The sequence below is a fragment of the Myxocyprinus asiaticus genome, chromosome 26 (assembly GCF_019703515.2).
Source record: "Myxocyprinus asiaticus isolate MX2 ecotype Aquarium Trade chromosome 26, UBuf_Myxa_2, whole genome shotgun sequence".
In the NCBI taxonomy this organism is placed as follows: Eukaryota; Metazoa; Chordata; class Actinopteri; order Cypriniformes; family Catostomidae; genus Myxocyprinus; species Myxocyprinus asiaticus.
This window is the reverse complement of record NC_059369.1, coordinates 3,680,775-3,699,203: the sequence shown is the minus strand read 5'-3', so window position 1 is coordinate 3,699,203 and position 18,429 is coordinate 3,680,775. Positions and strand designations below refer to the sequence as shown.

Here is an 18,429-nt window from a genome sequence, read left to right as displayed (position 1 = left end):
GTGTCTTGTTTGTCTTAGATTGGGAATCATGCTGCTCTCATGTGCTCTGCTTTTTGTGTTCACACTGTTCACACTGCACACTGTTCACATTGAGATCTTGTAAGTGGGCTCAGATCTCTTTTTCGTCCACTCTACCAGTTACGGGGTCTCAGCCCTTTTTGCATTCACACTCTGTGTAATTTGTGGGACCGAGCCCACTTTATAAAATATTATATTTATTATAATTATTATAATTAGGGCTATATTTAATGTTAAGAGTACAAATAGCTCTACGTATTAACTTATAAGATAATATAAACATGTTTAATGCTCTCAAAATGAATAAGCTGCATAAGAACAGGTGTCAATATTCAATAAAACTTCATTTATTGATCTTTGGCATCAATATTATGTAATTGTATCTTATTACAAAGAAAAGAAATGTAACAGAACATGAATATGTTTTCTGCGCAGAGCTCTGTCTGCCAAATCAAGCAAAAGCGCAATATCAGCCATTGTTATTGTTCACTGTTATGCAGGCTTTTAGTCCTTTTAATAGTTAACTAATTAAGAGACTAAATGGCCACATGCCTAAAAAAAATACTCTATTAAAGTGTTACACTTGTAGCCAAATACTACTGGTGCTCAGAATAATAGGCTAATCTATAATAAAATGGAAAGCGGACTACGTTGCTGTTTTCAATCATTTTTGTCATCAATCAAATTTATTTTCAGATTGAAATAACTTGTTAACTTGTTTATTATTTTATTATGGTAAGTAGTCTTGTATCAAAATCGTCGTCAGTTTGCCTGAATGAACATAAAATATTCAAAAGTCCATTACGCACGATTTACGCATGGTCTAGAGCAGTAAGTTTTATTTAACACGTAAATTTGACGTGTGGTCCAAGCGAATAAATGTTAATTTTTTTCGTACCAATTAACAATTTGAAAACACAAAATCTTTTATGCATCCGAGAATTTATGTTGGAACAGCTTTATGTTTGATTTACATATACATTACATTTGGGACATTTGCCCTAGCAGCTTCTGTTATTGGTTCCTGTTTAGTAGTCTTGTTATCTTGTTATTAGTTTAGTCTTGTTATTGGTTGTCTTTGTCAGGTGTTTCCCTTGTCAGTGTTTTTAGTCTCTGTTTCTGTTTCCATGTCCAGTCTATTCGGTTCCTAGTCTAAGTCTATATTTTAGTCAAGTCATTTGTTTGTTTTGAATTCATGTTTTGGATATCAGCACTTTAAATAAATCTGCGCTTGGGTTCTCACACATCTTCGTCTCATTCTGTCTTTAGACAAGCCTGTCAGAATGTTACAATATAAATGAGCTCTGCTCATGTTTTGTAAATGAGGCCCAAAGTATTTTTCCACCAGCTGGATATTTTATAATTGGAGATGGTGGTTACCTATGCATATGTTCAATGTGCAGTTGAGAGGCTGTTTTAATGCTCATGTTTCTTAAGCAAGGTGTGTAGCTGAGACCGCATATGGGATGAAGACACAGTGGCATAGTATCTTCTACAAGGTCCTTTAAGTTGACAAATTTTGTCTCTGATGTCATCACATGTTGTGTTCTACTGCATAACATATGCTTTAGGATTGGGGACTTGGAGGACCCTGAGCCAGAGGCATTTATGGAAGATGTGGGACCACCTCCTGATATGGGTCCAGGAGAACTCAGTGGAGCTGCTCTAAGGAACAGTTTCTCCCCAGATCTCAGAACCCAGACAACAGTTACATGACCATGACTACTAACAGACATTGAAAAAGTCCGTAGGACATCCAGAATGGCAGTTTTTTTTTTTTTTACCTCTGCACTCCCCTCTCTCACCTTCACCTATCCTCTGTACAATCCTGTAATGTTATGTAAATCGTTAATTTTACAAAACTGAATAGTCAATGTTGTTAACTCAAAGTTTTCAATAATTTTCTTGTTTATTAAAATATAAAAACACATTGCGATGGATTTAAATGGTTAAATGTATAACTAAATTTTTTTATATATATATATATATATAATTTAATTTTAAAAAAAATCAAATGTACTGTATGTAAATAGTTACTGTGACATGGAGGGGGTCGTGGCCGGGCCGTAATGACTCACACCTGGCGCTGAGTTGACTAAGCGGGAGAGAGATAAGGGGGACTGGAGATGCCTGTTCGAGAGAGAGAGAGACCCATGAAGCTGTGTGTGTGCGTCTTTGTTTGTTTTGCAGTTTATGTTATGTTTGAGTTCAGTTGGTTATTAAAGTTTTACGTTGACTGTTCAGCTGGTTCTCGCCTCCTCCTTGACCATCTTAAGAACCTTTGTTACACTTGCATCCTTCCTGGGTTTTGGCACCAATGTGGCAGACCTCTGCCTTTCCTAAGGAGGAAGTGGGAGCCGGGTGAACAATCCACGTAAGACACTTTAATGCACCACTTTTCAGTGTACATCAAACACTTGAACTCAGCTGCTTTTCAGCAGTACCAAAGCATATTGCTCAGCCACACCCTGCTTGCCACATACCCCCATCGCCAAACTCAAGCTGGGGAGTCATCCGGCCTGCAACTTACTGCCCCCCCATTTCTAGAGAGAGAGTGTTGGTGCCTCAGCCACCATGACACCAGGAGAGTGCCTTCCTCCTCCAGAACCCAAGTATCAGCACCAATGTGGCGAAGGTTCTTAAGATGGGCAAGGAGGAGGCGGGAACCAGCTGAACAGTCAACATAAAACTTTAATATAACCAACATGTCCATCATGCCCAAACACAGTTACTTTAAATATTCTTTATACTGTATCACTTCTTTAAAACAATAATGAACAAAATTGAACATTGCACACATACAGTATAGCAGCAACATTTCCTATAAGTTTCAATCAGCATTGTATCCCTAATGCCTTTTACTGTCATCCAACTGTCTAAGATGTCAAAAAGATGTAGGTGGAGCTGTTACTAAAGGATATGAGACAGGCTGGGTAGCTGAACTTGTTGTCGGTAAAGATGATACTAGAATAGGGGGAGTTATGCTGTGAACCCTTTAAGAGCACAGCTCCATTTCATACATTTTTCTTTTTAGGATTGCGATAACATCTCTCATTTCTGAATCCGACTAAATGCTTTATAATTTGGGTTGGCACCCTTTACAGCGAGTCCTTCAAAGAGCTGTATCGTGGCATGGATTTGGCGGTCCGGGCCACCTAGACCACTTCTAAGGAAGGAACCCCTTGGTGACTCTGGGAACATTTTCAATGAGAGATTTCAATTGGCTAAGAAGCAATCACTAGCCTAGAAGTACATACAAGCACATCTTGCCAAGACAAGGTGGCCCTGTTGGGCTGATGGTTTGCTTGCGTTCTTCCTCAAGGCAATGTCCAGCAAAGCAGACCGCCCTCCTGGATAAAGTAAGCACCCCTTATGGTCTGAGGACCATGAAGCAGGGATGAAAGCCTATGGAACAGTTCATTCTGGCTCCAAAAGAAGGCCCAGAACACTCTTCTGTGTCCCCATGGAGACCCCCTTGAATACCCAGTGCGTTGCCCAGTGCTGACAATACTCTGTTTTTCAGCGTGTTGCTAGATGGCTGTCTGGGACTTAATGCGCTTACAGGTCCCCCTTTAAGCCATTAGAGGCGGTATGCTTACGCATACTCCCTTTGAAGATTGTGCTGCTACTCGCTTTGGCTTCAGTCAAACGTGTCAGGGACCTTCAGGCCTTATCGGTCTATGACTATTGTTTAGAGTTTGGACCGGGCTTATCAAAAGCTGTTCTTATGCCATAAGAGAGTTATGTGCCCAAAGTGCTAGTCAATACCTTCAGGGCTCAGGTTGTTACCTTGCAAGCTTTCTCTCCGCCTCCAATTCTAGTTGGACGAGGCTAAGAGACTGTACATGCTCTGTCCTGTGAGGGCATTATGAATGTACGTTGACTGTACGAGTCAATTCAGGCTGTCAGAACAACTCTTTGTCTGCTTTGGAGGCTGTTCAAAGGGTTTAGCCACCTCACTGGGTAGTGAATGCCATTGCACTTGCATACAGTTCTCAAGGCATGCCATGTCCCATGTGTGTTAAGACCTATTCCACCAGGAACATGGCCTCCTCCTGATGAAATGGTACTGTGCTATGGTTAATATCCCCACAATGATATGCGCATAAGGGGTGGAGGGCCCCTCAGTTGAATATGCATAGCCTTAATAATAGCCTACTGTATATTGGCAAAACATATTTCCTTGAATACCGGTGAACACACACAAAAAATCCCTTCATCAAAACTAATAAACATGAATGATCTTGCAGATCAGTGTGTCCTAATTTGCAGGCACAGCATTCTGCTTACATGCCTCCATTGTACAAATGAGCATTTTATTGGTAAAGGTTTCTGCTCTTGCATAGAGAATTTCATAGCGAATTATCTCACTTAATCGACTGCTTGTTGCTTACGATTACTGCTTCATAATAAAGTGGCATATAACTGCTGGTCAGGTCAGTCAACTACACTGAAATAAGAACTAAAAGCTATGAAATAGAGAAAGTAGGCATTAATAAAATATGATCTTGCTTTGGTTTATATTTCAGCATTATATATAATGTCCCTGTGGGACATTGTTCACATTTTCACCTTAATAATTACTAGAAACCTTGCTTCTTATTGACAAATTCATCCAGATCTGACAAGAGCCCTAACATTCTGTCTAACATATTTTGTGTTCCACAGAATACAAAGGGTCACATGAGTTTGGAACAAAATGAGGGTAGGGAAATGATGACGGAATATTAAATTATGGCTGAGCTATCACTTTAAAGGGATAGTTCAACCAAAAATTTAAATTATCTCATCATTTACTCACCCTCATGCCAGATGTGTATGAGTTTCTTTCATCTGCTGAACACAAATAAAGATTTTTAGAAGAATTTCACAGCTCTTTTGATCCATATAATGCAAGTATAATATAATCCATTTGGGTGACAACATTTAAAAGCGAAAAAAAAAAAAATCACACAAGTCAGCATAAAAGTAATACATAAGACTCCAGTGGTTAAATCAATATCTTCAGAAAGGATGTGACAGGTGTGGATGAGAAACAGATCACGTTCACATTCTTCTTCTTCTTGTGTTTTTAGTGATTCACATTCTTCTCTGCATATCACCCCCTGCTGGGCTGGGAGAAGAGCTTCTAGTGAAAAATGACTTAAATATTGATTTCTCACCCACACCTATCATCACTTCTGAAGATATGGATTTAACTACAGGAGTCGTATGGATTACTTTTATGATTCCTTTATGTGCTTTTTGGAGTATCACAGTTTTGGCACCTATTTACTTGCATTGTACTGACCTACAGAGCTGAAATATTCTTCTAAAAATCATAATTTGTGTTCTACAGAAAAATATACATATCTGGGATGGAATTAGGGTGAGTAAATGATGAGAGAATTTACATTTTTGGGTGAACTACCCCTTTAAAGTGATAGCTCAGCCATAATTTAATATTCTGTCATCATTTCCCTACCCTCATTTTGTTCCAAACTCATGTGACCCTTTGTATTCTGTGGAACACACAATATGTTAGACAGAATGTTAGGGACTGACAGTCTCTGTCATCATACACTTTCAAAATCTATATGTATATATAAAAAACACATTCACTGAAAGTAAATGGTGACCAAGGATAACATTCTGTCTAAAATCTCCTTATTGTGTTGCATGGGAGAAAGAAAGTCATACGGGTTTGGAACAACATTATGGTGAATGATGATAGAATTTCCATTAATAATAATAATAATCATAATTCTATAATACATGTTAAATGTGTATTATGTAATGGAATGTAGGGGGTTAATATCCATAATGTCATCTGTGAAAGTAACGAGTTACTCACTACATGAGTACTCTTTTAATTGGATACTTTCTTACTCTTACTCAAGTAATTAAGTTAGCCCTTTTACTTCTACTTGAGTAATTATTATATTTTTTTTAATAATTGAACTTTTACTTACAGTTTTTGACTACTCAACCGACCTCTGTTGGAAACAAGTATACTACAGAGAAATTTCATGTCGGAGCGGGATTTGAGCAAACTGTTTTTTACCAGTGAGCGTGATCGGTACTTGAGCGGAGCGTTCGCTTGGGCCGTGAGCAGTTGAGCGGAGCGCAGGTGCATGGAGCAGGTTATTGAGAGGAGTGTCACACTGCTCCGCTTCGCTCGCATGCTTTGCTACTGATGCAGCATCTCATTCCTATCTTTCAGAGAACCAAGGTTACAGTAGTAAACGAGACGTTCATTTTTGTCAGGGAGAGTCATTGTGGTTTAAGGTGCATATGTGCTGGATTGAAAAAATCTAATATCGATAGCGATAAAGTGTCATCCACTCATCCATGCAGTGCAACCAATACAAAGTATTTGCTTGTAAGACTCACGACAGAGAAGCACAGCCTGAACTGATCTGCGCCACAGTTTTAGCGGCTAGTGATGCACGAATGGTTTGAACTTGCTGTGTTCATTTGTTGACTAGCGCAGTTTCATAACACTTTAATAATGTTTAGTTTCCAAATCAGCTCATAACTAAATAAAACACGCTTGGTGATAATGAGGAAGGATTACATCAAGAGGTACACTGGCATGCCAGTCTTGCTCGGGACTTCACATAAATAAAATACATACATCTCTCGCACACCGACCTGTACCAATGTTGGCACGCATGCCACACGTTGCAGACCCCTGCACTAGAATCATGCTGTCAAGAAAGTTGAACTTGTATTGAACCCGAAACATTCCTTGTAAGAATAAATATCTATGAATTTATGTTAAGTCTCAAAGACCTGATTTTGGAGGCAATGTTGCTCTCGCTTCATTCTCAAACGTTTGAACAAAATATTCAAATCTTTCATTTGCAAACTGTTCTATAGTCTATACACTTGACACGTTCACACCTTTGTCCCAAGATTGATCAACAGAAAAGTGCCTGAAAACTCTTGCTTTTGTTTACACTCACATTAAGTTTTTCAGCCATCTCTATCATGGGTGTGTTATGGAAGTGAATGTGTCGTTGTGTTGCTTGACCCCCTAATTTTTTGTCTGGAACTGCCTAGGAGTTGAGTTGAACTGTAGTAGGGATTAAGTAAATGTTGGTTGGTTGTACATTGTTGGTTGTTTCATAAAGACGAGATGTTGACTGGCTAAAATCTCTCTCACATTCTCTCTCTACATACAGACATAAACCAACCTCGTGACTGATTTCAGACTATCCCCAATTATGTTTTGTCTGATACTATCTAGTAGTTGAGTGGAACTCTTGGGGGTTAAATTAAGTGCGACATCAGTAAAAAGCATGGTGTTTAGTTGTGTTCACTTAGAGGCAATTCCAAATCAGAAAAAACAAGCAAATTAGTCTTCTCTTTTTCTTTCTTCCTTCCTTTCTGTCTGTCTGTCTGTCTGTCTGTCTGTTCTGAAACTGTATCCAAACAGCAATTACAAATAGGGGATGATATTTGCCTATATGATAGATAACTAATTATTATTAGTTAGCCTGTTTACTTGCACATGGTCACTGACAGCCTCATGATTCATGTGTACATTGACTGCACGCTTGTACTATTGCATTCTTACTCAATTTTGAGAAACTACACATCATTTGAAAAGTCTTTGATGCATTCTTCAATATCTTAACACTTTGTCAAAATGATAAACATTTTATTTTATAATAGAAAGTTATAGCTACAATCATTTCTAAATTTACATTCAGAGTATACAAAAAGTCAAAAACAGGGTGTTTATTATGCTATGGCAATGCACTGACAGCTGTCCAATCACACACACATTTTCATTGCAGGGGTTCACTGAATTATGCACTCTGGGAAGCATGTGTAAAACCTTTGCAAGACACAAACCTTAACCCTACCACACATTTAGGTGCATGGAACTACAAGCTTGAATTGTTTCGATGGTAGAACCCTACATTTACAGAATTTATGACAGGTCAGGACTGCAGGCAGGTCAATCTAACACCCACACGGGCAGTATGTGGTTATGTGTTGTCCTGCTGGAAAAAAACACTTCTGAATGTGCGTGATCTTCGATTCCACAGACGTCACTCTCTTAAAAATCATCATTCGTCTGTAAAGGACATTATGACATGAGCTCAGGAGTACTTCGGAAAACCTTTGTCAACACTATTAAATTCGGCTTTACAATGCAAAGCAGAAGCCATACATCAACACCAGGGTTTGAAATTAACTTTTTGGCTCACCGGCCAGGTGGCTACTGTGGCTAGTAGTTTCCAAGGTCACTAGCCACTTAGCATTTTCACTAGCCAGAATCCCCCACCCCACAAAAAGTGATAAAGTTAACTGGAGACTGTAAATGTATGCATTTGTTTGGACATTTTATTTGAACAAAACTTACATAAGTTTAGCAGGACACAGGCCTAATGATTTAAGTCACCTTTAGGATATCTGAAGGCAAACACGGCCAGTTAGAACAGGAGTAGGATAAAACAGGTCAATAATTTGTCTATAATTCATGGAAGTTTTAACCCCTTCATTAAGTTTACCATTGTTCTGTATTGTTTAACAGTGGCATTTGTAATGATAAGGCCATTACCACTGTTAAGACCATGGATGGCTCCACATTATGAGCTTAGGTTAATGTTTATAGTCTTTTCTAAAATAAAAACTATAGTATTTGTTATAAAAATACTAACAGCCTAAACACTGTTAGAAACCTTTAACTACAACTTTCACAGTTGTAATAAAAATAAAGTGTAAAAGTTTTGCCCTGATAGATTTAATATGAATCTGTTCAAGTTACCAGTTAGTGTTCCTACAGTATATATATATATATATATATATATATAGTATATAAACCTTTTAGTAAGAATGATGATGTGTATTTTAGAAACTGATGATATGTAGGACTATTTGTCTCCTCTTCACCTCGACAGTGCTGTTGATAATGTAGGGGATATCAGTTTGAGAGGTTTGTCTTTCTCCATATAGCAGTGGCGTGCAGTCAGCCCCTTCAGACCCTTCAGAGAAGACGTTATGCTAACTATGAAACGTTCTTTCCCCCATTTATTTAGCAATGTATGTTTATTAAATAAACAGATGCATTAAAATATATAAATATACAATTTCAAAAACAACTTAATTGGAGTGTGTTGATTTCAAATGAGTGTATATCTAAAAAATAAAACAATTAAATTCACAAGGTAAAACATCAAATAATCTGCTGTAGCACAGGGTGAATCGAATTTACAGATAACTCCTTTTTCGGAATTGGGGTTGTACAAAACAGTTTATATCATCACTCAGCTTTTATTATCACATTGAAAAATGTTTATTTGAGAGTCACACAAATTAGTTTATCAATTATGATTTAGGAGACAGGATAATGCATAACAGGTGTGTCTGAATTAAGGACTTAAGGACTAAATGTTCCAAGAAGAACATTGTGCATATTCTCTCACAACCGTATTTGTAAAGACTTTGTTTCTATCTCTGAGTTTTAATATATTCAGCAGCATAAGATTGTCTGAATGTGTGGGGTTCCTCTTCCTCCTCAGACACATATGTCTCATCATCTTCTTCCTCTTCTTCCTCTTCATATTTAGTCTCTGTCTGCTTGGGCAAAGTTCTCCTCAAAGGCTGCAGGGCACATGCAGGATGACTGAGAACCACATTTTCACAAGAGAACAGAAGAACCCCCTAACCAAAGACTAAATATGGTCAGTCAGTTGGGTAAAGTAAGCCAACTGCAAAAAAACATCTATTATGTAAAAACAATGCAACACTAGTGCTACCATTTTTACAGAGAGAGAAGACAACACATAACGACATTAATGTGGAGGTCCTGTTATACATTGCATTGCATGATGATCCTTTGTTTTATGCATTTCTCTCAAATTTACATTAAAATTTGTCTGCTCTCTCCCCTTCACAGACTTTCACTTCCTCAAGTGGCTATGTATGTCAATATTATGTAATGGTGTGTTATCTGTTCATGTGGAGAAAACAGGATAGCATTCACTGCACATTTAACTTTCGTAATGTGCTGTATCACTAAGTTAAACAGTAAATTAAGCAGGAAATTATGTCAGACAAGAGTTGATTTTATCCAGATTTGATTGGATGGTGGATGTTATACTATTATATTGTTGGTTTATATTATTTTTTCTTTGTCCAAGTGGCCTTCAAAGTCATTTCAGAGGTGGAGAAAGTTATTACATTTTGATGAATGATTTAAAAATAATGTTTTAAGATTAACTTGCAATGATAAATCAAGCACAAGCCCATTGACATTTATTAAGAAAGTAAATACAATTTGATTTAATGTCAAGTTTCACTCACTGGTTTAGGTATATCTGCTGTAGATCTGTGTGGGGAGGATGGAGGGCTGGGGTAGCGGCTCATTGTCAAAGTCTGCAGAGGCTGAGAACTCAGATAGGAATCAGTCACGTGGATACGGTTCCTAAAAGTCTGGAAAAATTACAATTCTAACATCACTAATCACAGGATCACAAACAATCCACTGCTTTTTAGACAAACTTAAGATTTACCTCCATGTCTCTGTCTATGTCCATTGTTTGCATGTTCTGGAAGGTGTGTGTGTAAACTTCCAGTGCTTTAGCATGAAACAGCATCTCAACCATAATAAAGTCCATAAAAATCTTCTAAAATTAAATCAGACAATTTTGTCACAATAAAGCCTGTTTTTTTGTTTGATATTTATTTTATGAGGTCTAAAGGAAAATGGAATGTAACATTCATAGTTGATTTAAATGGCATATGACTGTTGAAATTACTTTAATGTGAGATTGGTTTATGTCAACCAAGTAACTGACTTTTAAGTCCTCAAGTTTCTGTCTCTGGAAGTCAATGATGGTCGCTTCCATCTGTCTGGTGCTTCTGTCTGTGTTGATGGTGGCTTTCTGGACATTCACTTCTGCCTGTAAGATTATCATCAGTGAAATGCAACGACATTCCCGATCGCTTAAAATGAAACCATATTCTGAAACCTAAATTGCACAAAAGTTTTGTTGGATAACCACCAATTAAAAATGCAAACTACCCTTCTGAAAATAAAAAAACAGTTTCCACTACAAATATCTTTACAAATCATCTAATAACTATTAAAACCATTGCCAGATGTTTTTTTTTTTTGTTTTTTTTTTTTGTAGTGTATTTTGGGCCATAGTCCATTATATTTTAATGGGTTGTATCGGTTTCCAAACAGATATGTACTGGTCCTTAATGGTATCCGCTAGATATAACATGCCACCAATAGAATCCAACACATTATCAATAGAGATCCACAGGGACCGTTATAGTTTCTGTTAAAACCAATTCCCATTATCACCATTAAAACCATTAACATTTCTGAGTTTTTCTTTTTTCAGCTTTAGCTTGTTTCTTAGTGAAAACTTTTAAGCTTTTACAAAGCTTACTATGCAGCTTCAATTAAAATGGAGTTTCATAACAAAGTTCGGGAGGAGCATGTTCATTTAATTCGACCAATCACATCGCCAGAGTAAGTGTATTTAAACAGATGCTTACATCCATGTTGTGACGATTCCTCCAGCATTTGGCTCCACCCACGACAGATCCATGCGACAGTTTTGGATGATACACTACTCTGCGCAAAGCATTTGCCCTCATCAGATAAGCTCTTCCATCGCAATCGTTACGTTATTCACCAAGCTGCCAGAGCAGCCACTATTCATATTTCGTGGCAACGCTGGCTGCCAATTTAACCATTGTTTATGCATTGTCTTTCTTTTATTCTCATCTTTCCTCACCGAAGCAGACCTGGCATTGAGGCTGGCTCCGCACAGGCCACTGCTTTGCTGTATACTTATCGTACAGCCCCCTATGGCTGTACATAGGTCCACTCATCCTATTTTTCCACCCGAAGCGGTCCATATAGCATGAGGCTGCCTCTGCGAATGGCCGCTGCTCTAGCTTCATGCCACTTGAGCTCTATTTCAGCTTTAATTTAACTCGAGGGAATCAAAAGATTAACAATTTAATTCAAACATTATTCCAACGCACTCCAGCATTTCAATTCGGTTCTCCCACACAGGTGATTCCTGTCAGCCTGATTACCTCGCAGTGCAGCTCGTTTAGGGTGTGTTCCATTCAGTTATGGTTCCTATGCCCTATTCCCTTCAAAGACTTTACAATCAACCATGAGATATTTGGAGGGCTAAGAACTGGGGAACTCAAAAAATTTGAAACTCACTTTAAAGCCTTTATTATCAGAAATTCCATTTGAACTTATCTTCCAACATGACTATCATGATTGTTCTCCCTTCGGAGTGTGATTTATTCCATTTGGAACACAGGGGAAATCATGCAAAAAGCGAACTTTTTTCAAACGACTGCTACTCTAATCACAAACATCTTTCCAAATCAGTGCTGACATTTTAATGTGAGCTCGCTGCCGCAGCAGCATCCGCTCTGACCATGCTACAGCTCACTACGGCTATATGCAGCTTCTGTTCGAACAGACCCGAGCCGAATTCGGCTCCACAAGTGGCGGGTTGCGCTCCACGTCACAAATCATTCATGAATCATTCCGCAAACGTGTCTCGCCTCCTCGCAGCATTCGAGCTCACCTCAGCTTAAAGTAATGGGTTGAAATCAGCGCCAGATGATTCGGCTTCGCATTTTGCTTTATCCTCATAATATTTCAGTTTTTCTGTAGAATTTATTACAGGTTATCAATATAAATAAGTCATATTTATTCACCACACTACTGCAAACGGTGCCCATACAGTATCTATTAAATTAAATTAAATTCTTAGACACAAACTCCTAATAATTTCAACAAAACAAGACGAGTCACCCCGTGCCAATAAAGTTAAATGAATTACTCGCATCACGTTGGAGAACAATCTACAAAGCTCCAAACCATATGTTTCAGTTAAATAAATATCAGACTGTGGTATTCATCTAGGTACTTAGTTTCAGGTGCCTTCTAATTTAATGACAAATCACAACTTTAAATGACGTTGTACGTACGCACATGCAAGCATGTACATCCTGACATCGCTTCACAAATGTTCCAAATATTTAATCTAGCAAACAATTAAGTTTAAGTGTCCGCAGACGCTATGTTTAATTATGTCTCCCTCAACAAGCATTTGTACAAGCGTGTTCGTAGGTGTCTTGCAACACCTAATCATGAAAAAAAAAAAAAACTCAAACTGAAAGTTCGAAATGTTTTCATAGAAGTGCTTTTACAGGGGATTCCCTTTTACGATCCTGGCTCAACTTTTCGTCTGTTACCCAAATCGCCAGCGGCAGTTAACGCTAGGCGTTTCTGCAAATGCATGTTTTACACATTACTGTTTACATTATCTGTAAATGTTATATTATCCATGAACCCGTTGCTCTAGGAAGCAGCAAGTAGTGGTAGCCCTGCTTCCAATGTTTCCAACAATGTACACCCACTATCAGAGTGCTGGGCTAGGCCGTTATCTCAGCAGAACACAGATGCCTGCCCAACTTTGAGCCCTGGCTAGCCGCAAAGTTAGCCGCTTTAGGTTCCTTCGGCCACATTCACTAATGGCTCTAATACAAATCCACTGCAGCCTCAGCATTTTACCATGCTTCTACCTAAGCCCCTTTCATCTATGCCTCACCACAGCCGCAACAAGCCCCGACTTTGCAAGTTTGTAAGTTTCTCTGTTTAATGTTTTAGGTTGTAATTTCTGTATAGCGTCATTGAGCTTTGGAAAGGCGCTATACAAAATAAACTTCTTATTATTTTTATTAATTATATTGATCTACTGACACAGAAATCATGGCTAGTATTAAAAGTGATCGATAGCTCTTTGATATCCTCTGCTGGTGGAAATGCAGGATCTGAATTAAACTGCACCGAGAGGTTAGACATGGTTCTCAAATGTCTTTGCACAATTACCCATTTCACAGGAAAATATCAAATTGTGCTTTGCGCCACTTCATTAACACACAATACACCCACAATTTGTGTGCATACACCCACGGACAATGCAAGTACTCCCCCCCATGCCCACTTGTGTTTTGTGCTTGCATGAAAAATGTGCTTAGAATTAGTGCTCTCACGAAAATTATTAAAAAAAAACAATTATTAATTATTAATTATTATTAATTATATTAATTATTAAAATTCGATACGACGTAGTGTACAATCAAGCGTGGTCACAAAGTCCCTAATGTTCTAAAGCACAAGCTTTAGATAATATTTAGTTTAAATAGTTTGGAACCAATCTTTTTTTTTTTTTTTTTTCTAGACAACTTAATAAAATGTAGTTTTTTGGCAATAGACCTTATTCACGCTAGCGCGATCTTTAATGGGAATGACAATGAGGCTGTGAGGGATATGGGGGGAAAACGAAGTCTCAATGTGAAACACTCTATATGTGATGTAATTTATGTGACTCATGTGACATTTTAGGGGAGCTAGCAGGCAGTCGGTGAAGCCAGTGTATCTGCTTCTTGGTTTGGGACCGGTAAGTCATACACTAACACTGTCAATTGTATCTGCCGATACACAATGGTTGTGGATTAAGTGCATGTGGGTGACCTTTTTTTACCTGTGACTGTGAGGAACATTTGAGGAATTAAACATTCTTATTACAAGATCCAAGACATCGGTCATTATTTACAATTGACTGCCAGGGTTTTTCCTGCATTGAAGCAAATTCAATGACGATCATCTTGTGTTTGCCACTTTGTAAGTGTTAAATATGCTTCTCATCTGAAACGTGCATCTGCTCGGTGCGATTGAAGCCTGGTTTCATGTGATTTTTGCTCAAGCCATTGCAGAATCACTTGCACCAATGATCTGTTCTGCTCTCTCTGGTGCACGCAGGGAGAAGGATATAGCTTCAGGACAAGCTCCAAAAAGGGGCGGAATCTCCAAACTGCTAGCAAAGATAAACAGAACCCCTAAGACTTACCCTAACCACAGAAAGGAGCCATCCATGGTCTTAATTGTGGTTATGCCACAATGGAACAATTGTGATAAATATAACAGCAAGTAGAATGTAAAAAAATAAAAATAAATAAATAAATATATATATATATATATATATACTGTAACTAAATAATTGTGATAAATATTAATTTATTGCAATTGAGTAATAAACCAACTTTGCACCTGTGGATGAGTATCCATTGAAGACCTTTTTTTGACCTAGGAAAAACCCTGACAGTTTGCAAGACTGAGTATGTAATCATTTCTGTTTGTGCAGTCTGAAGGATACAATGCTTTGTCTGTCTCCTGGGTTATTCTGCTTGATCCTGTCAAGTCTCTGTAGTTCCTTTAGCTCTTTGTTACGATCTGCATTGAACCTTTTCAGAACGGCCTAGAGGTGGAATAATGATACTTCAGTGAAATTAGTTAAAAATACATTTATCATCAAGATCATAAAAAATGTACCTTAAATCAGTAAACTGAGTATGCATCCATTTTACAGTTTAAAGCAACTACATGCTGTGAAGAATACTTCCCATGAGTCAACTTACACGTTTAGTTTTCACTATATCACCATATGCTTTCAGAGGGGCGACTACTCTTGTTTCAAGCCTCTCTACCTGATTAGAGAGCAACATAGTGTTCATTGTGATTAAATGTATCCAAATTTATCCAAAATTATTCCTTAGAAATCATTTCTGGTTAAATGGGTTTGATTTTTTTTTTTTTTTTTTTTTACCTCCGCCTGTCTGTAGTCTTGCACCATGGCCAGATCTTCAGAGAAGTTCTTCATGTAGATGCTCAGTTCTGGATCCTCTGTGCTGGCATAGTCATGAAGTTGTCTCGCTAGCATGTCGGCTTTGTCTCGAAGTTTGGCCGTCTTTCGAGTGTAGGAGGCAAGCAGCAAGCAGAAATGACCTAGATATGTTTCTGCATTACTCACAGTTGCCTCCATCATCTTCATCTGAGCGTCTCTGGACATGAAAGAATTACAGACATTATCCACTAGGTGAAGAGCTAGAGTCATTAAAACCTCATGTAACCTTCTGTTTTAGCTGTTTGAATTTTTACAACATTACAATTCAGTCAATGTTTATATTGGTTGTTTCCACATTATTAATTTGATATATGGCCATATATGAACATATATATGAAATTATAGTTATGCACATATTCAAATTCCACTAGTATTTGGGAATATATGTTACACATATGAAAATGGCCATTTTGTAGTTTTCTGAAATATATATATTAGTGAAAACCAAATAGATTAAATACTTATTTGGTGTGATGTAAATGTTACATTGTCATTTTTGTGTATTGTATTTAATCAATTGAAAAAATGCTAAAATGTTGAAAAAATGAATTTTTGATGATATGTTGTGAGATTAGTACTGAGAATTTCAAAAATGTTCCACTTTTGAAAATAGTACCAAAGGGAATAACAAAAAAAAAAAAAAAAAAAAAAAAAAAATGTAAATAGATATATTTACAAATGTTTAGCCTCTATTTAATTTGTTTAAAAATATACCCAGATCAGCCACAACAATAAAACCACCTGCCTAATATCGTGTAGGTCCCCCTCGTGCCGCCAAAACAGATCTGACCCATTGAGGCATGGACTACACAAGGCCTCTGAAGGTGTCCTGTGGTATCAGGCATCAAGACATTAGCAACAGATCCTTTAAGTCCTGTAAGTTGCGAGGTGGGGCCTCAATGGATCAGACTTGTTGGTCCAGCACATCCCATAGATGCTCAATTGGATTGAGATCTGGGGAATTTGGAGGTCAATTCAACACCTTGAACTCTTTGTCTTGTTCCTCAAACCATTCCTGAACAATTTTTGCAGTGTGGCAGGGCGCATCCACTGCCATCAGAGAATACTGTTGCCATAAAGGGGTGTATATGGTCTGGAACAATCTTTAGGTAGGTAGTACGTGTCAAAGTAACATCCACATGAATGCCAGGACCCAAGGTTTCCCAGCAGAACATTGCCCAGAGCATCACACTGCTTTCGCCGTCATGCTTTCTTCCCATAGTGCATCCTGCTGCCATCTCTTCCCCAGGTAAATGATGCACATGCACCTGGCCTTGCACATGATTTAAAAGAAAGCGTGATTCATCAGACCAGGCCACCTTCTTCCATTGCTCCATGATCCAGTTCTGATGCTCACGTGCCCATTGTAGGCTCTTTCAGTGGTGGACAGGGGTCAGCATGGGCACTCTGACCGGTCTACGGCTATGCAGCCCCATACACAGCAAGCTGTGATGCACTGTGTGTTCTGACACCTTTCTATCATGGCCAGCATTAAGTTTTCCAGCAATTTGTGCTACAGTAGCTCTTCTGTGGGATCGGACCAGACGGGCTAGCCTTCGCTCCCCACACGCATCAATGAGCCTTGGGTGCCCATGACCCTGTCGCTGGTTCACCGGTTGTCCTTACTTGGACCTCTTTTGGTAGGTACTAACCACTTCATAACGAGAACACCCCACAAGACCTGCTGTTTTGGTGGCTTGATGACTGCTCTGATCCAGTCATCTAGCCATCACAATTTGGCTCTTGTCAAAGTCGCTCAGATCCTTACGCTTGCCCATTTTTCCTGCTTCCAACACATGAAATTCAAGAACTGACTGTTCACTTGCTACCTAATATATCCCACCCCTTGACAGGTGCCATTGTAACAAGATAATCAATGTTATTCACTTCACCTGTCAGTGGTTTTAATGTCGTGGCTGATCAGTGTAGATCAATAAAATAAATTAAATATTCCCATATAGAAAATTAATACAGTATATGTCAAAACATGTAATACACATATTAAATAGATGTTCATGTCACTATGAACAGAATAGTGATGTTTTCCCCAAAACCTTTGAATACAAAGAGGAAGATGCTTATGTTCCAAAGATACATATAAAATTTGAACAGATGCTCATACATGAACTGCCATCAGTTTACCATTTGCCTGTATAATGTATAAAGCTATACATACCTTGAAAACAACGTCATGTTGAATACAGGTATACTGTGAAATGAACTGTGCAGTGACAAGTAAACAAAATGTTGCTATGGTGATGGAGGCGCTTCAATTCCTGGGGGTATTTCTTGACACTAGGTGGCAGTAAAGGCTTCTGTTTGATTTAGTTTTGTATTATTAACACACAAAACACACATTAATATAGCAACACAAAATATGGGGAAAAAACATAGAAAATATGGAATAACCACAAGGACACTAAGAAAATACAATAAAAAATACATTTAGTGATCAAACATGAAATAAACAATGGTGATATTGTAAAAATTACTAATTATTTTTGCAGTTTATCAAGCTGAGACAATGTAAGAGATTCAGATAATATTCCAATAAAAATAAATTTTGTTTTTGCTTTTTTTTAAAATTGAAATTAGATTTAAATAATACTATTTTTAGAGAATTAAATAATAAATGCGAGTGCAATTGTTGGGCTATTATACACAAAGTAACAAAAAATAT

General features: G+C 37.9%; 1 protein-coding gene across 1 annotated transcript; it reads right to left on the bottom strand.

The window, feature by feature from the left end:
• Window positions 1-8,503: 8,503 nt before the first annotated feature.
• On the bottom strand, window positions 8,504-15,959 carry LOC127416696 (CBY1-interacting BAR domain-containing protein 2-like). The gene is made up of 8 exons (XM_051656206.1): window positions 15,672-15,959; window positions 15,484-15,552; window positions 15,222-15,323; window positions 14,550-14,555; window positions 10,812-10,916; window positions 10,527-10,640; window positions 10,318-10,446; window positions 8,504-9,615 (listed from the first exon to the last, which is right to left on the bottom strand). Exons 1-8 carry the CDS (start codon window positions 15,957-15,959, stop codon window positions 9,463-9,465), a joined length of 966 nt encoding a protein of 321 aa, XP_051512166.1. The 3' UTR covers window positions 8,504-9,462.
• Window positions 15,960-18,429: the final 2,470 nt, after the last annotated feature.

Excerpts from the sequence above, each read along its gene's own strand:
- LOC127416696 (XM_051656206.1), bottom strand. The coding sequence starts at position 15,959 with ATGACTCTAGCTCTTCACCTAGTGGATAATGTCTGTAATTCTTTCATG. Across the intron at positions 10,447-10,526 it reads ACATAGACAGAGACATGGAG|ACTTTTAGGAACCGTATCCA; the intron begins GTAAATCTTAAG and ends TAATTTTTCCAG. Across the intron at positions 9,616-10,317 it reads CAGCAGATATACCTAAACCA|CCTTTGAGGAGAACTTTGCC; the intron begins GTGAGTGAAACT and ends TGTGCCCTGCAG.